Here is a 17,341-nt window from a genome sequence, read left to right as displayed (position 1 = left end):
TTTTAGTTTCTTTTTCCTTTTTTTCTTTTGTTGTTTACAACTTATTTCAACAAACAAGTTTAACATGGCTGCATAGATAATTTCAATTTAATTATATTTTTGAGGTATTATAAGCAATTATTCATCTAGTTTCTGTGGTGATACGACCACCAGTCTACTGCAGGCAGCGATCTCTGTACCTGCAGGAAGACCACCTGGCCGGCTGTCAATCACCAGACCTGAATATAAACCTGAGCTGGCCCCTCCTGAGTCAGTCACACGGGGAGCCACCAAGGCTTGAACTGGTGTTCAGACTTTTACTGGAATAAAGCCTGTTGTACAGGCTTTTGAATTTGTGCTTCCACAGTGCATCACAGTTTTATCTTTTTTTTTGCTTTTTCTGTGTGTGCTTATTTGTATACAAATGATTTGTTAAGTGATTTTCAATTCTGTATGTATGCTTATATGGTAAACTAAAAAAATGTTTTAAAAGAAAATATCTGATTTAATCATCTCATCAATTAATATAGATGTCTTCTCAAAAATGGCAATAGCTTTGCAAGTTATAATCCATTACTGTTATTCTTTCTTTGGCTTGGCTCCGCGAACGAAGATTAATGGAGGGATAATGTCCACGTCAGCTGCAGGCTCGTTTGTGGCTGACAAGTCCGATGCGGGGCAGGCAGACACGGTTACAGTGGTTGCAAGGGAAAATTGGTTGGTTGGGGTTGGGTGTTGGGTTTTTCCTCCTTTGTCTTTTAAATACTAACAAAACGTCTCGCATGCACCATTTTAACTAGTTTGTATCTTACCTATGTCCTTCATGTTGATTATGATATTCAATATTCTTGGTCTTTATTAGGATTATTGTTATTTAGTAATTTGAATTTAATGATAAGGGTTAAGATTATAAATTAAATTAACCCTAACCTCTGATATGATGAGAAAGCTACTGATTTCTGAAATAACTTGGGAGCCCTGCTTGCCATCGTCACCCTCAATAACTAGTTCTCACAAGCCAGTTTCAGACAACCTGTGTTAGTCCTTCGGCCTTTGGGCCCCTCTCTAGTCCGTTGCTGTGGTCATCTTCCCTGTGGGGTATTCTCCCAGGTTTCTCCTTCTCAGAAGAGTCTTTTCTGTTCCCTTGGAACCTGCACAGAATTTTGTGGGTTCGCTGTTATAAAACCATCACCAGCCACTTCTACAGGCCACTTAAAACCTCTATCACATCGTCGGCATAACGACCATGCAATATGACCCCATGGAGAAGTGCTGTGTATCTGCTCCCTGCTCTCTCGGTCCACTCCAATGACAGAACCACCTTTTTTTTTACTAATCCAATGGAAAGCCTGCTGAGAGTCATTAAATTAGATGAGCAGGGCATTATTAAAAAGTGACTTAAATGTATTGAAGTTCTATACAAAGACCAAGCCTTCAAAACTGTCATGATCTGATGGTTAAAAAAGCCAAATTAACCAGTTACTTTTATCATCTTATAGCAGAGGTTCTCAAACTTTTTTTTGACCTGGGCCCCACTTTAATTTAAAAAAAAACATACACCCCACCATTAGTGAAAAAAAAGTTATCTATTCAAAAGAAGTTTTAATTAAATAATTTACTGCAAGTGTATTTCACTGCAATTGAGGTAGGGAATACACTGAAACACATTTCATATTCAACTATGTCAACCATCTCAAACACACATTCAACAAATGTTGTCACTTCAGTGGGAACCTTTCCCCTGACGCTGGTTGCAGATTTGTTTTGTTGATTCGAGGGATCAATTTTGTTAGTTTCAACCTTAAATCTCCACATTTTGTCATTTCTAGTCCGTTTCTCTTAGCTTGTCGCGAATTGCTCACAGCACTGACGCCTCATTCTACTAAATAAGATAATGGAAAATGTATTAATAGTTCCTTTGCTAAAGTAGTTTAGTTTGGGTTTTTCTTTTCGATCTTGTTAGACAGGGACATCATGGTTTCTTTCACTTTGAACAGAGTTTTCACAGATTCATCACGTTGCAACTCAGATAACTCCTCTTGGTATTGCGTTGGAACTTTAGATAAGTTCACCAGCAATGGATGAGTTAACGAAGAGGGAAAATACATTGCCTTTAAATCACAAAATGTATCATTGAAGTCAGTTACCAACATTTTCAAACGGTCAGCAATGAAGTTTGTAGCAGCATTAATTACCTTGCACTTATTCAACCAATAGAATTGACTGAAATTTCTTGCAGAACTTAGGTGATTTCAACTTCTCAATAAGCTGTTTTTCAACATCTTGGCCCCTGTCATCAATTCTGTTGCAGACTCAATGGCATTGCTCAGACATCTTTGACATCCTTTTGCAGAACTGTTTTGAGAAACAATGATATTGTGGGTTTAATCAGTTCCTCCCCAATTGTATGATTTGCTATCAGCAGAAAAAATTCACAGCTCGCTTCAAGGGTACAATTCAGGGCTGTAGTTTGTGCAACGAATAATGAAATTATTTTGATCTATTTTCAAACTTTCCTTTCAGTGATTTAAAATATTTCAATTTCAAATTGACATGGTTTGGATGCTTTACCCTCAAATGAGCTTCAAGGCAGCCTGCTTTGTTGGCATAATAGGCAAAAAGTTGCACATTCATCGGGTACAGTAGGTAAAAACCCAAACTTCAAGAACTCCACTGAATATTGATGAATCTTTTGCTTGCTTGGTCTGCTCATTTTGAATATACAATAGCACGAGTTCCCTGAAACCAATTAATTTTTTATGTCTTTGAATTGGAAAATGTAATAAAAGTAATGATCGAATCAAAGGAAGAATACTGATCCTATAAAAATGAAAAAAAATCACTAGCATGGTTTCTGACATTTTTTCTCGCAGAGAGTGCATCAAAGAGTAAAGGGGTATGGACAGAGACATGATTGTTGAGATAATTTGGAATCCTCATCGCCAATGAGATAATTTGAAACAGTCAGAAAAAATATAATTATAATGTTAACCAACAAGTTAAAATGAGAGAAACAACAGAGAAATATTGGAAGAGCAAAAACACGTTATGAAAAAAAAAGAACAAAGTGAATTTACTTGGAAGTTACCACAATTGTGTTGTAGTGACAGTCTTACACACCAACATCTGAGTTTAATTTTTCAAACCAACTTTTAAATTATTTCCCAAAATATTCCTATGCCCCACCAAAATATTCCCATGCCCCACTTTGAGAATCTATGTCCTCTAGCATATAAACAGAACACTGCCCCACCATACTTGCACCCCAACCACTGTGTATAAAATTCTGTTGAAAAGATTAGATTAGGTCTCAAGCTTGGTGTAATGAAAGGGTCAGATCCCATCTGAAGCAGTGTACGTAAAATGGATATTAGTCACTGGAACCAAGAGGTATGGGGTCAGGAGGGGTTTTTATGCACAAAAGCTGCAATATCACCTGCTCTTTTTTTTAAAAAAAGGGGAATTTATTTTTATGCAGAGGACAGAAAAAGCAGATTGCACTGTCCTTTTATGTAGCCCAGAGCAGTGTGCCAGCTTCTCAGGGCAAAAGGGCCAGGATGTGTAGCACAGCAGCAGCCGCCCTGTGACAGCTTTGCTGCCCCACTACCTGATAATCCAGTCATGGCGCTGCCTGACAGCACCGTCAGAAGCAGGCGGCGTGAGAGAGCGCAGTGGGGAAGCAGTGTGAGGGAGTGGGGTGGCGTGAGGGATCACAGCCGGCCTCCACCAGTCACTCTGTGATAGAGCAGTGGGACAATGAGATTGTCAGCCCTACATCAGTCATCTTACCTTCCTGTTTTGCTGCTTTCACCGGTAACCCTTTTATGCAGGAGGTGGAATGACTTCACTCCACCTCTAAATGAACCCCCCCCCCCAGGCGGATAGAAGATGGAGTGAGTTCGAGCAGTCAATCCGCCTTCTGACCTTTTATGGAGGTAAGTGAAGCGATGGAAAGTTGGAGTATCTCTCTTTACAATTGCTTTTTTTTTCCCACATAAAAGGGCCTTGGAATTCAAGGTATTTCATAAGGTTAAATAAAATGGGTGTTAGGGTGCACAAGTTAAGATATTAGAGGTTGCTTTGATTCACCCATAAAAGGAAATGTACATGAATTTTTATGGTGGTAATTATTCTTCTTCAGCTGTCCCTTATGATTAAGGATAACAGTTCTTCTCCAGTAGTTTTGAATTGACTAATGGGGCCAATGTGAGAAATGCAAATTTTCACTAATAGGGAAGGTTGAAGTTGATAGGGTAGATGGGTTGATAGTTTGCAAGATACTGCACTTATTTCACCATCTATTGTTAGCACCAGTGCTTCTGATGCAGGGTTAAGATTCTCAATATCATCCCAAATACTCCTTCTCCTCAATAAGCAGTCATGGGCAAGAGGAGTCAAATGGAACACTGCATATAAACGAAACAGAGCATTTCCTCGATTTATTTTCCTATTAAAAAGACAAATCTATCAGCAATCTGTTTTAAAACCCTTCCCAGTCCCCTTTCTAGTATTCCAAAATTTAACATGTACCTCCATCTTGCCCTCCAACATTTATTATATGTTCAATAATTGTTAAAAAGAAAGGTAAAATGTCAAGAGTTTCTATAGAAAGATTAACATAAAAATGAATTGGGAAGCCTACAACTTCCTAACTTCAAGAATTATTATCAAGCAGCTCAAATGAGATTCGTCACATCTTTTTTTTTGAAGGAACAGAGAAACCAGCATGAGTTAAAAGAGAATTGGATAAAATAGGAGAGAGATTTGCAGAGGAATATATATATATATATATATATATACACACACAAATGGGATTCAACATTAATGATTGATGATAAAGAAACACCATTGTTGAAACATTTGATTACTGTTTGGCACAGGATTATTGATGAAATTGGAATAAAAGGAAGTAATTGCCCAAGATCCCTCTGGTTCAAATTCATCTTATACCTTTTTGAAAGGCTAACCAATTTTAAATTATTTGGTTTCATGAAGGCATTAAAAATATTGAAGAGTGGTATGAACAAGGCCAATTGATGACATTTGAACAACTAAGGAATAAATATGGAATATCAAATAATATTCTTTTTTGTTAATTTAAAATGAGAGGATATTTGAGGGATGTGTTAGGTCCAGCAATGCTGTTATCTACTTGTAATGAGGTGGAAATTCTTATCAGGAAAGGGAATATTAAGAAATTTACCTCTGCAATGTTTCTTTTATTACAAATAGGTACTACCAAACAGGGAGTCCATAAATCTAGGCAGAGGTGGGAGCTGGATTTGATGAACAAAGTTGATGAACAAAGACAACCAGATCTATGTTGAGATTGTATTTCAATTACTATTAATGTAAGGAGTAGATTTGATCAATATAATTTGTTTTACATCAGCTGTATTTGTTGCCACAAAAATTGAATATAATGAAATCAGATTTATCAATGTTTTAGGTGTGGTGAAGGGACAGGAATCTTTTTTGTATTTAACTTGGTCATGTCCCAAAGCCTTTTTGGGTGGACTTAGGGAAATTTTTAGAACATATTACAGGCATTGTATTTCCACTAAACCCAGATTTATTTCTATTGGGAAACATAGAAGGAACAAGACCTAAGTTGAAACTATCAATATACCAACTGTGAAAATGAAAAATGTAAATAAAAAATTCAAAAAAATTGTTAGAAAGGAAAGATAAACTTCATGGTTTGCTTTGAGAATTTTTCTTTGTTGTTACTCATCCCACTTGAGGTTGATAATGGCGTTATTGGATGAGAACATTTCTTAGAATTTGTGCCAGGCAGCATTTATTTTGCCAGTAAAAAGGAAGTTCAAATAAAACAATGGATTTTTGTGGAAAGCTTTCTATAGTTTAGCAAGAAGCAGTTTGCTATCAACCCAAAATATCAAATTCTGGCATGTATAATACATCTTAATACAGCATCAGTGAAGTAAACCTTAAGTCTTTTAATGCATTAGATATTAAGGTATCCTTTTGGAAAATCGTATTAGTTAAATACTTGAATATACTGGGTACAATAACTTCAACCACACCCAAATGAGGCAGTATTTTTCATGTCAGTTTGACTGCTTTATCTAAAATTTATTGGAAGGTTCACGCCACTGTAAATAATCAGTTACATCTTTCTACAATGTAATCAGGAGTTAAAGCAAATTAGAGCACATGATATAAGGTATATTTTGGAGTCACAATTTTAGTTCTGAAATACAAGTAATGGAGCCAACGTCCTTCATGTACAGTATCTGCCATTCAGAGCTGCCATGATCTAATTAAACGGCAGAACAGGCTTAAAAGACAACCTATATTTTAAGCACAAATTAGGTGAAAGAAAACTACTATCAAAAATCATTTTATTTCCTAATATTTTATTTGTATGAAAATGAATGGAAATAATGTAAATACAGCTAAAAAATATTCCTTGAAAATTTCTAATAGCCTTGTTATAAAAGTGTTAAAAATAAAACAACTGCTATTACAGTGAAATTTATAATTAGACTGGAAAGAATGATGATTTAACTTATTTAACCTAATTTATCTACAAAAAAAAAATATATTCGACTATGGAGACCATTTTATTCACACTCTTCACCCTTGCAACACTTTTGGGATTGATACTAGCTCAGGAAATAACCAAATCGTGCTACCAAGGTATGCACATGGATCCACCCCAAATTTCTAGTGAGGATTCAATAAATGATGGAAAAACAAGTCTGTGAAGAACAGTTTACAATTTGCTGCTTAACTAGAAAATGTACACCAAATGCTATTGTACACCAACTAATGGTTCTTCATTGTATCAGGGGTGTTTACACAGATAACTATTCTAGTTCTTCCAGAATAAAGCAGGCACCGATTGCATTTAGTTCTAAAAATTAATTTGGACAGCTTTTCAGGAACTCTACTAACAATAGTTTCAAACCATTCAAACACTTCTTAACCTAAGTTTTTTCTGTAGGATTTTCATTGAAAGGCACGTTATCCAGGAGAACATCCTCTCTGGCTCGAAGAACTGCAAAAAGAAATAAGGGTATTCAGTTTTCTTAAAGAAGTAATGTAGAGAAATATAGAGATCTGTATCAGTGGAGATTTTCCTTGAGGGAGGAAAGGGAAGGAACACAATATTGCTTTAAGTAGAGGACATAATTCTGGGAGAATGCCAACCAGGATAAAAAAGCACTGGGCTAGATTTTGTTTGTCCCATGTCTTGTATTTGCTTTTGCTGCATCCTCTCGACAATGTGATCTCTCACGGCTCCACAAATCAAGCTCCAGGCATTTTTGCTGCCACTGTCTTATGAGGCGGATCAGGTCACAGGCAGCAGCTGGGCCTCAGGCAACAGATCCTGATGCTCCACCCCTGAAACTCTGTTGTCCAACAGTCGCCTTGTGCTACTGAAGCTCAAACAGAAGATGCTAAAAATTTAAATAAAAATTGTACTTATGAACATGTTGAACAGTACATATATAAAATAAAAACTGTTCAAGCAAAGAAACCAAACTATTTACCTTCATTTATACTTCCCATCGAGGTCACAACCATCCTTCTCATCACCTCTCTGCCCAATCCCTACCAATTCAAATGAATGGTGCCATGTTAAAGACTAGCATAATGGTGAGAGGCCAGTTATTGTGTCCACCCTTCAGTTCAAAGCATTTGTGCTCCATTCTATGGGCTCAGTTTGAATCTGGCAGTGGAGCAGAGATCGGATCCAACCTTGGGGTTTCCCACCTTCTATACTGCTAGGTGTGCTAGACATTAATAGGACAACTCAGCGTCATTTACTAAGAATTTCTCAGCTGCAAAAGGAATACAATTAGTTTGATTATTTAAAAACTTTGAACATATATACCTAAATAATACCTAAATATATCCATGTGACCATTAACCTACTAACCCTGTATGTCTTTGAAATGGTTAGATTCTCTATTAAGCATTGCATTATCCATTCTTAAGGCTCTATCCAAACATCATTTTACTCTGTACCCTTTAGAAAAATTATAACAAATTGTACCTTTTTGTAATACAAACAAATCCCACAGGAAGACCAACAGCAGGATTTGAAAGGGAATGGATACTCAAAAACAGAAAAATTTAATATGCAACATTATTTTAAAATATTAATTGGGTAGAATATACTTTATACGTGCACACACACACACACACACACACACACACACACACACACACACACACCTCGACTTACGATGGGTTAAGCCCGTCGTAAATGAGAAAATCTTAAGTCGAACCATCAGAAGTCAAGGAGCATCTGTATTTATGTACATGTTCGCACACAAAGGCTGATGAGCAGCATTCAAATTCACGCAAATAAGCATACTTCCCAGAAAATTAGATAATGAAAGTTTGCAAATTGTGGAACTTCCTGTCAGATGTCAACTTAAGAGGCGATGCTGGGTAAGACCGCGAACAGGGCACCCACGGGAAGAGTGGAGAAACACCTGCTGATACTTTTGAATGATTACCATGTCTAGTCTAATTTGGTAAGCACGTGCACACAAAAGTTAACCTCAGGATCAGCGTAATGACAATGATCATTGATACCCTTGTTGCTATTGCTATAACATTTACAAAATATAGGTTATTAAAATCTCTCATAAAGCAACTCATTTGGGTTAAAGCCATTTGCTCTGATGGGAAGTGTCAGAAATGTGTGGATATTAGACCTGAAATTCATGTAAAAGCATTTCCTGAAGCCATTTCACATGATGTTATTTAAAAGACTGATAAATAATGACCAATGCAATTAAAATGGAATTATACCTTTTGTTGAGTCCATTTGGATAGAGATAAAGAATAACAAAGGGAAAAAATTATTGCTGGGTGTTATCTATCGGCCACCATATAACAATAGTTTAGTGGCACAGGAAATAAATAGAGAGATAAGTGAGGCATGTAATAATGATACGGCAGTCGTCATGGGGGACTTTAACTTCCACATAGATTGGGAAAATCAAGTTGGTCGTGGGAGTCTGGAAGAGGACTTCATAGAATGCATCCACGATAGCTTTCTTGAGCAGCATGTTAAGGAACCCACAAGAGAAAATGCTCTCCTGGATCTAGTGTTGTGCAATGAGATAGGTAGAGTAAATGATGTAATAGTCAGAGACCATCTGGGAAATAGCGATCATAGTATGATTGAATTTCACATTCAGATGGAAGGGGAAATAGCTAGATCTAAATCTAATATATTATGCTTAAACAGGGGTGACTACCATAGGATGAGGGAGGAATTGGGCAGAATGGACTGGGAGCACAGGCCAATTGATGAAACAGTTGAGGAACAGTGGAAGATTTTCAAAGAAATATTTTGTAATGCTCAACAAAAATATATTCCGGTCAGGAAAAAGGGCAGCAAGGGAGGGAAAAATCAATCGTGGTTAACAAAGGAGATAAAGGAGAGTATAAAATTGAAGGCGCAGGTGTACAAAGCTGCAAAGAGCAGTGGGAAACTGGAAAATTGGGAAAACTTTAAGAGACAACAAGGGGTTACAAAGCGGGTAATAAGAAATGGGAAAAAGGATTATGAAAGTAAATTGGCACAAAATATAAAAACAGAAAGCAAAAAATTTTATAAATATATAAAACGGAAGAGGGTGGCCAGAGTTAACATAGGACCCTTGGAGGATGAGAAAGGAAAACTGGTAGCAAAAAATGAGGAAATGGCCGAGGCATTAAACAAATATTTTGTGTCAGTCTTCACGGTGGAAGACAAGTCCAGCATGCCCAAGTGTGGAGTTAAGGATGCGAATGCTGGGGAGGGCCTTGATAAAATAGTTGTTACAAAGGAAGTAGTAACGGAGAAACTAATGGGACTAAAGCCAGACAAATCACCTGGTCCTGATGATATGCATCCAAGGGTTCTGAAGGAAATGGCAGAAGTTATAGTTGATGCATTGGTGGTCATATACCAAAATTCCTTGGATTCTGGCAGGTTCCGGCAGACTGGAAGACAGCAAATGTCACGCCACTTTTTAAGAAGGGACGTAGGCAGAAGACTGGAAATTATCGGCCAATTAGCTTGACGTCTGTGGTTGGAAAAATGCTTGAAGCCGTCATTAAAGATGAAATAGTGAAACTTTTGGAACGTAAGGGTTCAATCAGGCAGACACAGCATGGTTTTAGAAAGGGAAGATCTTGTTTGACAAACTTGTTAGGATTCTTTGAGGATATAATGGGTGCAGTGGATAGAGGGGAACAGGTTGATGTTGTATATTTGGATTTCCAGAAAGCGTTTGATAAGGTGCCACACAGGAGACTTCTCAGTAAGTTACAGGAAAGTGGAGTCCAGGGAAGTCTATTGGCCTGGATTGAAAATTGGTTGTCTGACAGGAGGCCTTCATTGCTAGAGGAATTGAATTCAGGAGTAGGGAGGTAATGTTGCAACTGTATAAGGTACTGGTGAGACCGCACCTGGAGTACTGTGTCCAGTTCTGGTCTCCATATTTGAGGAAGGATATACTGGCTTTGGAGACAGTCCAGAGGAGGTTTACTAGGTTGATCCCTGGGATGAAGGGGTTGACTTATGATGAAAGATTAAATCATCTAGGATTGTATTTGCTCGAGTTCAGAAGAATGAGAGGAGATCTTATAGAAACATATAGGATTATGAAGGGTATGGATAGGATAGATGTAGGAAGGTTTTTTGAGCTGGCCAGGGAAACTAAAACGAGAGGACACAGTCTCAAGATTCAGGGGAGTAGATTTAGGACAGAGATGAGGAAAAATAGTTTTTCCCAGAGAGTAGTGAATGTTTGGAATTCTCTAACCAGGGAAGTGGTTGAGGCTGCCTCGTTAAACATATTTAAAATTCGGTTAGATAAATGTTTACATGATAGAGGAATTAGGGGATATGGGGAGAAGGCAGGTAGGTGGAGTTAGGTCATAAATTAGATCAGCCATAATCGTATTGAATGACGGAGCAGGCTTGATGGGCCATTTTTGGCCTACTCCTGTTCCTACTTCCTATGTTCCTATAGCTGCACATATTGGAATCAGATCAAAAGCCAATCAACCACAGTCTCCCTGTGTAAGATATATGACTATTAACACCCTGGAGGGTACAGATGAGAGCGACTAAGTTACCATGGATACCAGGCTTTAATTATGAGAACAAATGCCAGAAACATGACATCTTTTCATTACAAAAAGACAGAAATGATCAGAACGTGCTGTTCTGGAAAATACTATATCTGCAGTGAATTAGTAGACATTCTGATTGAAAGGCAAAATGAAAGCTAAGGAGAAACCAGATTCTTTTTTTAAATAAGCAGTTCACTAGAACATGAAATGTTCTATCTGATGTGTAATGGAAAGAAAGCCAGAGCAAAGTTTTCACAAAATACAGCATTAAATTCATCACTTTTCAGAAAGGATGTCACAAAATAGACACAAAGGTATATTGAGGGGTAAAAGCAAGCTAAACAAATGAGTGAAGACATGGCAAATGGACAGGACTGAGGGAAAATGTCTAGCCACCCATTTTGTTGGAAAAAAAAATAGAAAGGGAGAGGGTTTTTTAAAAAAATTGTCAGAGACCATAAAGTGTTGCTGTACAAAAGGACCTGGGTGTTCTTGACCAAGAAATTGCAAATTAATGCTAAATTAAAGAGACCAATGTCAAATGCATGAGTAAAATCACAATTATGCTGGGCTCTGCAGAGAATATACCTAAAATAGGGTGTCCACATCTGATCTTGCTTTCCAAGGAGGTTTATACTGTTGATACAAGAAACTTCAGCAATTAGAATTAGGAGAACTTCAAGAGAGGATCTACACGTGACAGAATTTAGAAGAATGAGAGCACCTCACTGAAAATGCAAAATTCTAACAAGCCTTTACTGGGCAGATAAAGGATTATGTTGACACTAGCTGGAGGGTCCAGACTAAATATCACAACTTTATGTTGGCTATATGGAGCAATCCACAATGAAACAATGTCAAACAAGCTTACACAGGCAAGGCTCCTCAACTCTTTCTCCACTACATTGATAACTACCTTACATTGATGCTATCTCATGCGCTCACGATGAGCTCGTCAACTTTGTCCACATTGTAGCCAAGTTTCACCTCAAATTCACTCGGTCCATCTCTGGCAACACTCTTCACTTTCTCGATCTCTCTCTATCTCAGGAGACAAACTTACGATAGATGTTATCTACAAACCCACCGATTCCCACAACTGCCTCGACAACACTCTTCACACCCTGTCCCCTGTAAGGATTCTATTTCTTTCTCTCAGTTCCTCCATCTTCATTGCATCTGCTCCCAGGACAAAGTCTTCCATTCCAGATCATCAGATATGTCTTCCTTCTTCAAAAAACTTGGCATCCCCTCTACCAAAGACAGGATTCCCTTTATCTCATCTATCACCCCATCAGCCTCTGCATCCAACTATATTATCCTCCACAATTTCAATGATCCCACCTCCAGGCACATTTTCCCCTCTCCTCCTTCTGCACAACCACTCTCTTATCCACTCTTCCCTTTCCATTATTTGCCCACTTGGTATACACCCCAGTGACCACAGCAAGTACGCACATGCCCACACGTCCTCCCGCACCACATTCAGGACACAAAACGGTTCTTCCAAGTGAATGTGCAGGGGTCATCTATTGCATCTGATGCTCCTGTTGTGGACTTACTTTACATGGGAGAAACTGGATACAGACTGGATGTAGACTGGGAGATCGTTTCATTGAGCTCCTTCACTCTGCCTGCATCAATGGCGGGTACATCCCAGTGGCCAATCATTTCAATTCCATATCCCAGTCTCATGCCAACATGTCTGTCCACAGCCTCATGCACTGCTAATCAAAGCCCACTCACAAATCGGAAGAGCAACACCTAATATTCCATCTGGGCTCTCTCCAACAGGCTGGCCTTAACATCAGCTTCTCTAGTTTCCATTAGGCCATTCCCATGTTTCACTCTCTTCCCCATCCCTGCCTCCTTCCCTCTAGTTCTCCACCCCTTTCCCTCTCCATTTAGCGAGCTATCCCCTCCCCCTTTCACTTCTCAGCTTTTTTTAAATAACCATAACAGCAAGAGCAGCACAGAAACAGGCCAATTCGGTCCTTCTAGTCCATGCTGAACACCTTCTCCCATCTAGTCCCATTGACCCACACCCGGCTTATAAACCCTCCAAACCTTTCTCATCCATATACCTATCCAACTTTTCCTTAAATATTAAAATCAAACCCGCATCTCCCACTTCGGCCTGTGCCCCTCTCTCTGCCCCAATACCCACCACTTTATTGAGGCTCCTGTATGTTTTTTGCTCATATGTTGATGAAGGGCTCAGGCCTGAAACTTTGGTCATGTATCTTCATCTTTGCTACATAATGAATGCTGCATAATTTGCTGTATTTCTCCAACATTTTTGTGTAAACTACAATCACAGCATCTGTAGGTCTTCAAAATAAAGATTCTGTCTTTCAGGACTCAAATGGAAATAAATTTCTTCACAGTGAAGTGAGCTTTTGTAATTCTCTATCTGAGAGGATGGCAGACACTCAGTCATTGAGACCATTCAAAACAGATCAATACATTTTAGGATAATAATGGAATCAAGAGATTACAGCAGTAAAGGAACGCTGAGATACAAAATAGGCCAGAATCTTGCTGAATGATGCAGCAAGTGTAAGAGGCTGAATGGTCTGCTTCCCATTCTATTTCTTGATAACACAAGAACACCATGGTCTCAATGTCCTTCCCCAGCAATACAAAATTGCATGCTTCATTTCTAACATTATAACCCTTTTGGACAGATTCAAATGTACAGAAAATGAACATTTCCACAGGACATTGGAAGCCATTAGCTCATCAACCCTATGCCAGCACCTCCTTTGGATGTGGGAAGAAATTGGGAGTACTGGGGGAAAAGCACAGTCATATACACAGAACATACACAGCCCTGGAGGTCAGGAGTGAACTGAAGTTGTAAGGCAGCAATTATGGCGTCATTCTACCACCCGAAAATATTAGATAGAAGAATAAAAGGAAATGTCCATATTACCCTGTATTTTACCATTGGTTTCAACCATGATAAGATCAAAATCATGTAACATACAAACTCTGTTTTAATGTTTTGATAGACTTTATTTTAATATATACCATAAGGCACAAATCTTACTTACAAATGGTATTATGGTTTGTGTGAACTCCCTGGATTACAGTCTTCCTGAGAATAACTTCAACATCTGATCCTAACTTTAGTAACTGTGAAGAAAACAGAACCCTTAATTCAAAGAATTATTAAATGCATTAATAATTTGTTTAAAGCCAACACCTAGATCCAATGTAACACAATTAGACCTCCATGGAAAGAGAAAGGTTGGGGCAGAAGGGGTGATGTGGAAAGTATTAGAATCAGAAGGGATGCATGGGTGAAGTAAATGAGCAGAAGGGGAAACAGACTGTTGTAAGGAATTGTTTAAGAAAGATTCTTCCAGCAGAGAAGAAAAACAATCTCCAAAAATGCAATTCTCACTAGCAAGTTATCTACTTTTAATTATACTGAACAATGAAGATTTTGCTTCCTGAATGCTTTTGGGTGTATTTTATAGATTTTGGGCTGCTGATCACGAAAATCGCCTTAAAATTATTCAATCATCTACCATTTTTATATATAACCTATTTTTATGATTTTCTGTCATATTTTGTCTACTTCAAGCCTACAAAACCATGAAGTCAAGCATGTCATTGAAAATTCATTCTTCTGCATTCACACATGGTCTTCCCTGCTGATCTTGGTGCAGTCAGTGATGAACATGGCGAAAGGATATTGCAACCATGGAAAACTGGGATGAGAGCAACTGGAATCATTAGTGGTGGCTGACTATTGTTGGACACTGACATGAGAGGCATCAGATGCTGAGTAACAATGAAAATCAATGACAAAATTTTTTTAAAGTCAGTTGAACTATTGTAATGTGTCAGCATCATTATGTGATTAAACATTTTAAATTCAATAAAAGTTAATTTAATGTTTCTCCAACTTCCTACATGATACAAGAAATCTGAAATTATCTGTGTTCAGCTTGAAGTTATCTATCATAATCCGCATTTTTTTTAGGAAGGAAACCTTTTAGAAAAAAATGTTGTCCTGTGCTATGAAACACAAGACACTACCAATTTTTGCCCATAATTCCCCATTCTCTGCTTCCACCCAACCTCATAGTCCTGTTTTCAGACAACTGTACATTTGTCTCCACCTTGCCATAATAGTCAGTGCCATTCCAGCATACTCAGACTGGAGATTTTGTATTTGTGCATGCACTTTCTTACTTAGTTCAAACCTACTGTATGCCTACAAGTAAATCAATTTCTTCTCCCAACAGGGAAAGAAGAGAGAAACAAAACAATAGTTGATGCATCTTAAAAAACTACATTTTCGTTTTGATCTTTTGTAGTGAGATTTGAGGGTAATGTTATTCAGCATCCTAAGCTCAAAAAATTAACACGGGTTCTTCCCACAATGCTGCAGTGCTGAACTCTGAGGTTCGAGAAAAGGTCATTCAGCCCTTCCGGTCAATGTAGAGAATATTACATTGGAAATAAATGAAGTGAGCAGAACACTTCATTTCATAATATGTAAATTAGGCAAAATTTAACTTCATTTCAGTTACAAGGAAAAGATTGTTGAATGAGGAGAATGGAGGTCAGTTTTCCCTGGATTGGGGAGGTTAAGAGGAGACAGGATTGACGTAGATAACATTATAAGGGGTACAGATGAAGTTGACTGCAGGAACCCTTTAATCTTTTATCACATCTTTTAAATTAAACTTTGTAATTCTAATGAAACAATCTTATATGTGAGGTTTTTTTTTTTACACAGATGTCATGAGGTAATTTAGCACATCGAGTCTTGCTGGCTCCGAGAAATCCCATCTGTCCCTTTCCTCCATTTACTTCCCCATAATCTATTCTCTTACAAGTGCCTACCAACTCCTCTCATCCTTCTTGTCCCCTCCTCTCCACTACCCTCTACTCAAGAGAATATTTCCAGCAGGCATTTAACCTAGCAACACTCATTTGGCAAGTGGACAGAAACCAGATCTCATGGGGAGGAAACAAGATCTCTTGGGAGGTGGAAACCCATGCAGTCTCAAGGAAAATGAGCCAACTAATACAAACAGCAGCCAAGATCACGAGCAATCTCAGGTTAACAAAGCAGTAAGACAATGGCATGAGCTACGCTTCACCAGGGAAATTAAAGCTCCTAAATTTGCTACACACACTTAATTAGTGGAATACTTAGCAGTAAAAAGACTAGTCCCTTTTCATGATTAGCACACTTAAATGACCTTGGTTATCTGGTCTGGAGAGGATTCTGTAAGGTGATTCCGGAATTCCAAATTAATCTTCTGTCTTGCCACTGCAAAACAGTACAAAACTGGTTTCAGTGCAGCATACAATTATAAAACTTGATAAAGTACAGTATTTCATTGCCCCAGAAACCAAATGATTTCTAATTATTGCATATCTTCTGCAGACAGAGCTCGACAATACAAAGCAATTCCATTTAATAAACATAATGGAACCTCTATTTACTATGATCATTGGGCTGAACTTCCCTTTTTCCAAGAACATAATGTATCCTGATATACATTCAACATTCTTTGTACACAATGAATTATACACAAAAATGAACAAGCATTGAACAAATAAGCTAGGTTACAATATTGCTTTGAGTTAAGCAGGTCAAGTTGCTGTTGGAGGCAAACAGTGAGGCACTATTTCATAGAAGGTCCTGTTGAGAAAATTCTTGGGGGAGCAAAGTGGTGCAGCAGCTTGTCCAGTTAGCTGAGTTCCATTCTGATTTATGATGTGATGTGGAACATGCATGCTCTCCTAGTGATGGCATGAATTTTCTCCCCCATGTCTGACATCTGCTAAGTATCCAAAGCATACTTGGCTGGTGGAAGAATTATGCATGTGGTACAGCAAATCAAATGGGCATATGTGAACGTATAATGCAGGGAAAGGAGATTGCTTCCAGAATCAGCCAAATGGTCTATTATGTAGTAAAGAAGCATGGAACCATCAGCAGCCCGAGGTCCCCTTTAAAGGTTCATTTGTTGAAAGTTGCATAATCTTGGGCATGCACGGTGGAGCAAATCAAACTTAACCCGAGTTACAACCATTCATTCGGTCCCCACTGCGGTTGTAAGTCGGGGACTATCTAACTCTTCTTTTGTTCTCCAGGCTCTGCAGCCCACATGATGATAATTTTGAAGTGCATTTCCTCTCTAGGCAAAACAATGGTCAATGAGGAAGGATCAATAAGTAATTGTGATTAATAATCTCCAATCTTGACCTTTCTTGTTAA

The 17,341-nt window shown here is 38.2% G+C and overlaps 1 protein-coding gene across 3 annotated transcripts in view; it reads right to left on the bottom strand.

Annotated features, from left to right (window-relative positions):
• The window catches only part of lyrm7 (LYR motif containing 7), an 80,046-nt gene that overhangs the window by 49,410 nt on the left and 13,295 nt on the right, over positions 1-17,341 (bottom strand). For 2 of the 3 annotated variants that reach the window (XM_069928180.1, XM_069928170.1), the window contains exons 3-6: positions 16,317-16,387; positions 14,148-14,229; positions 6,933-7,003; positions 2,175-2,334 (exon numbers count right to left, since the gene is read on the bottom strand). In XM_069928180.1, coding sequence (XP_069784281.1) covers positions 6,933-7,003; positions 14,148-14,229; positions 16,317-16,387 — 224 coding nt within the window. In that variant the 3' untranslated portion in view covers positions 2,175-2,334. Of the gene's footprint in view, positions 1-2,174; positions 2,335-6,932; positions 7,004-14,147; positions 14,230-16,316; positions 16,406-17,341 lie in introns of all 3 variants that reach the window. The other variant, XM_069928174.1, reaches the window with a different exon arrangement.

Source organism: Narcine bancroftii, chromosome 1 (genome assembly GCF_036971445.1).
Source record: "Narcine bancroftii isolate sNarBan1 chromosome 1, sNarBan1.hap1, whole genome shotgun sequence".
NCBI lineage: Eukaryota > Metazoa > Chordata > Chondrichthyes > Torpediniformes > Narcinidae > Narcine > Narcine bancroftii.
Note: the sequence above shows the minus strand (reverse complement) of the source record. Positions and strands in the feature narration are given on the sequence as shown.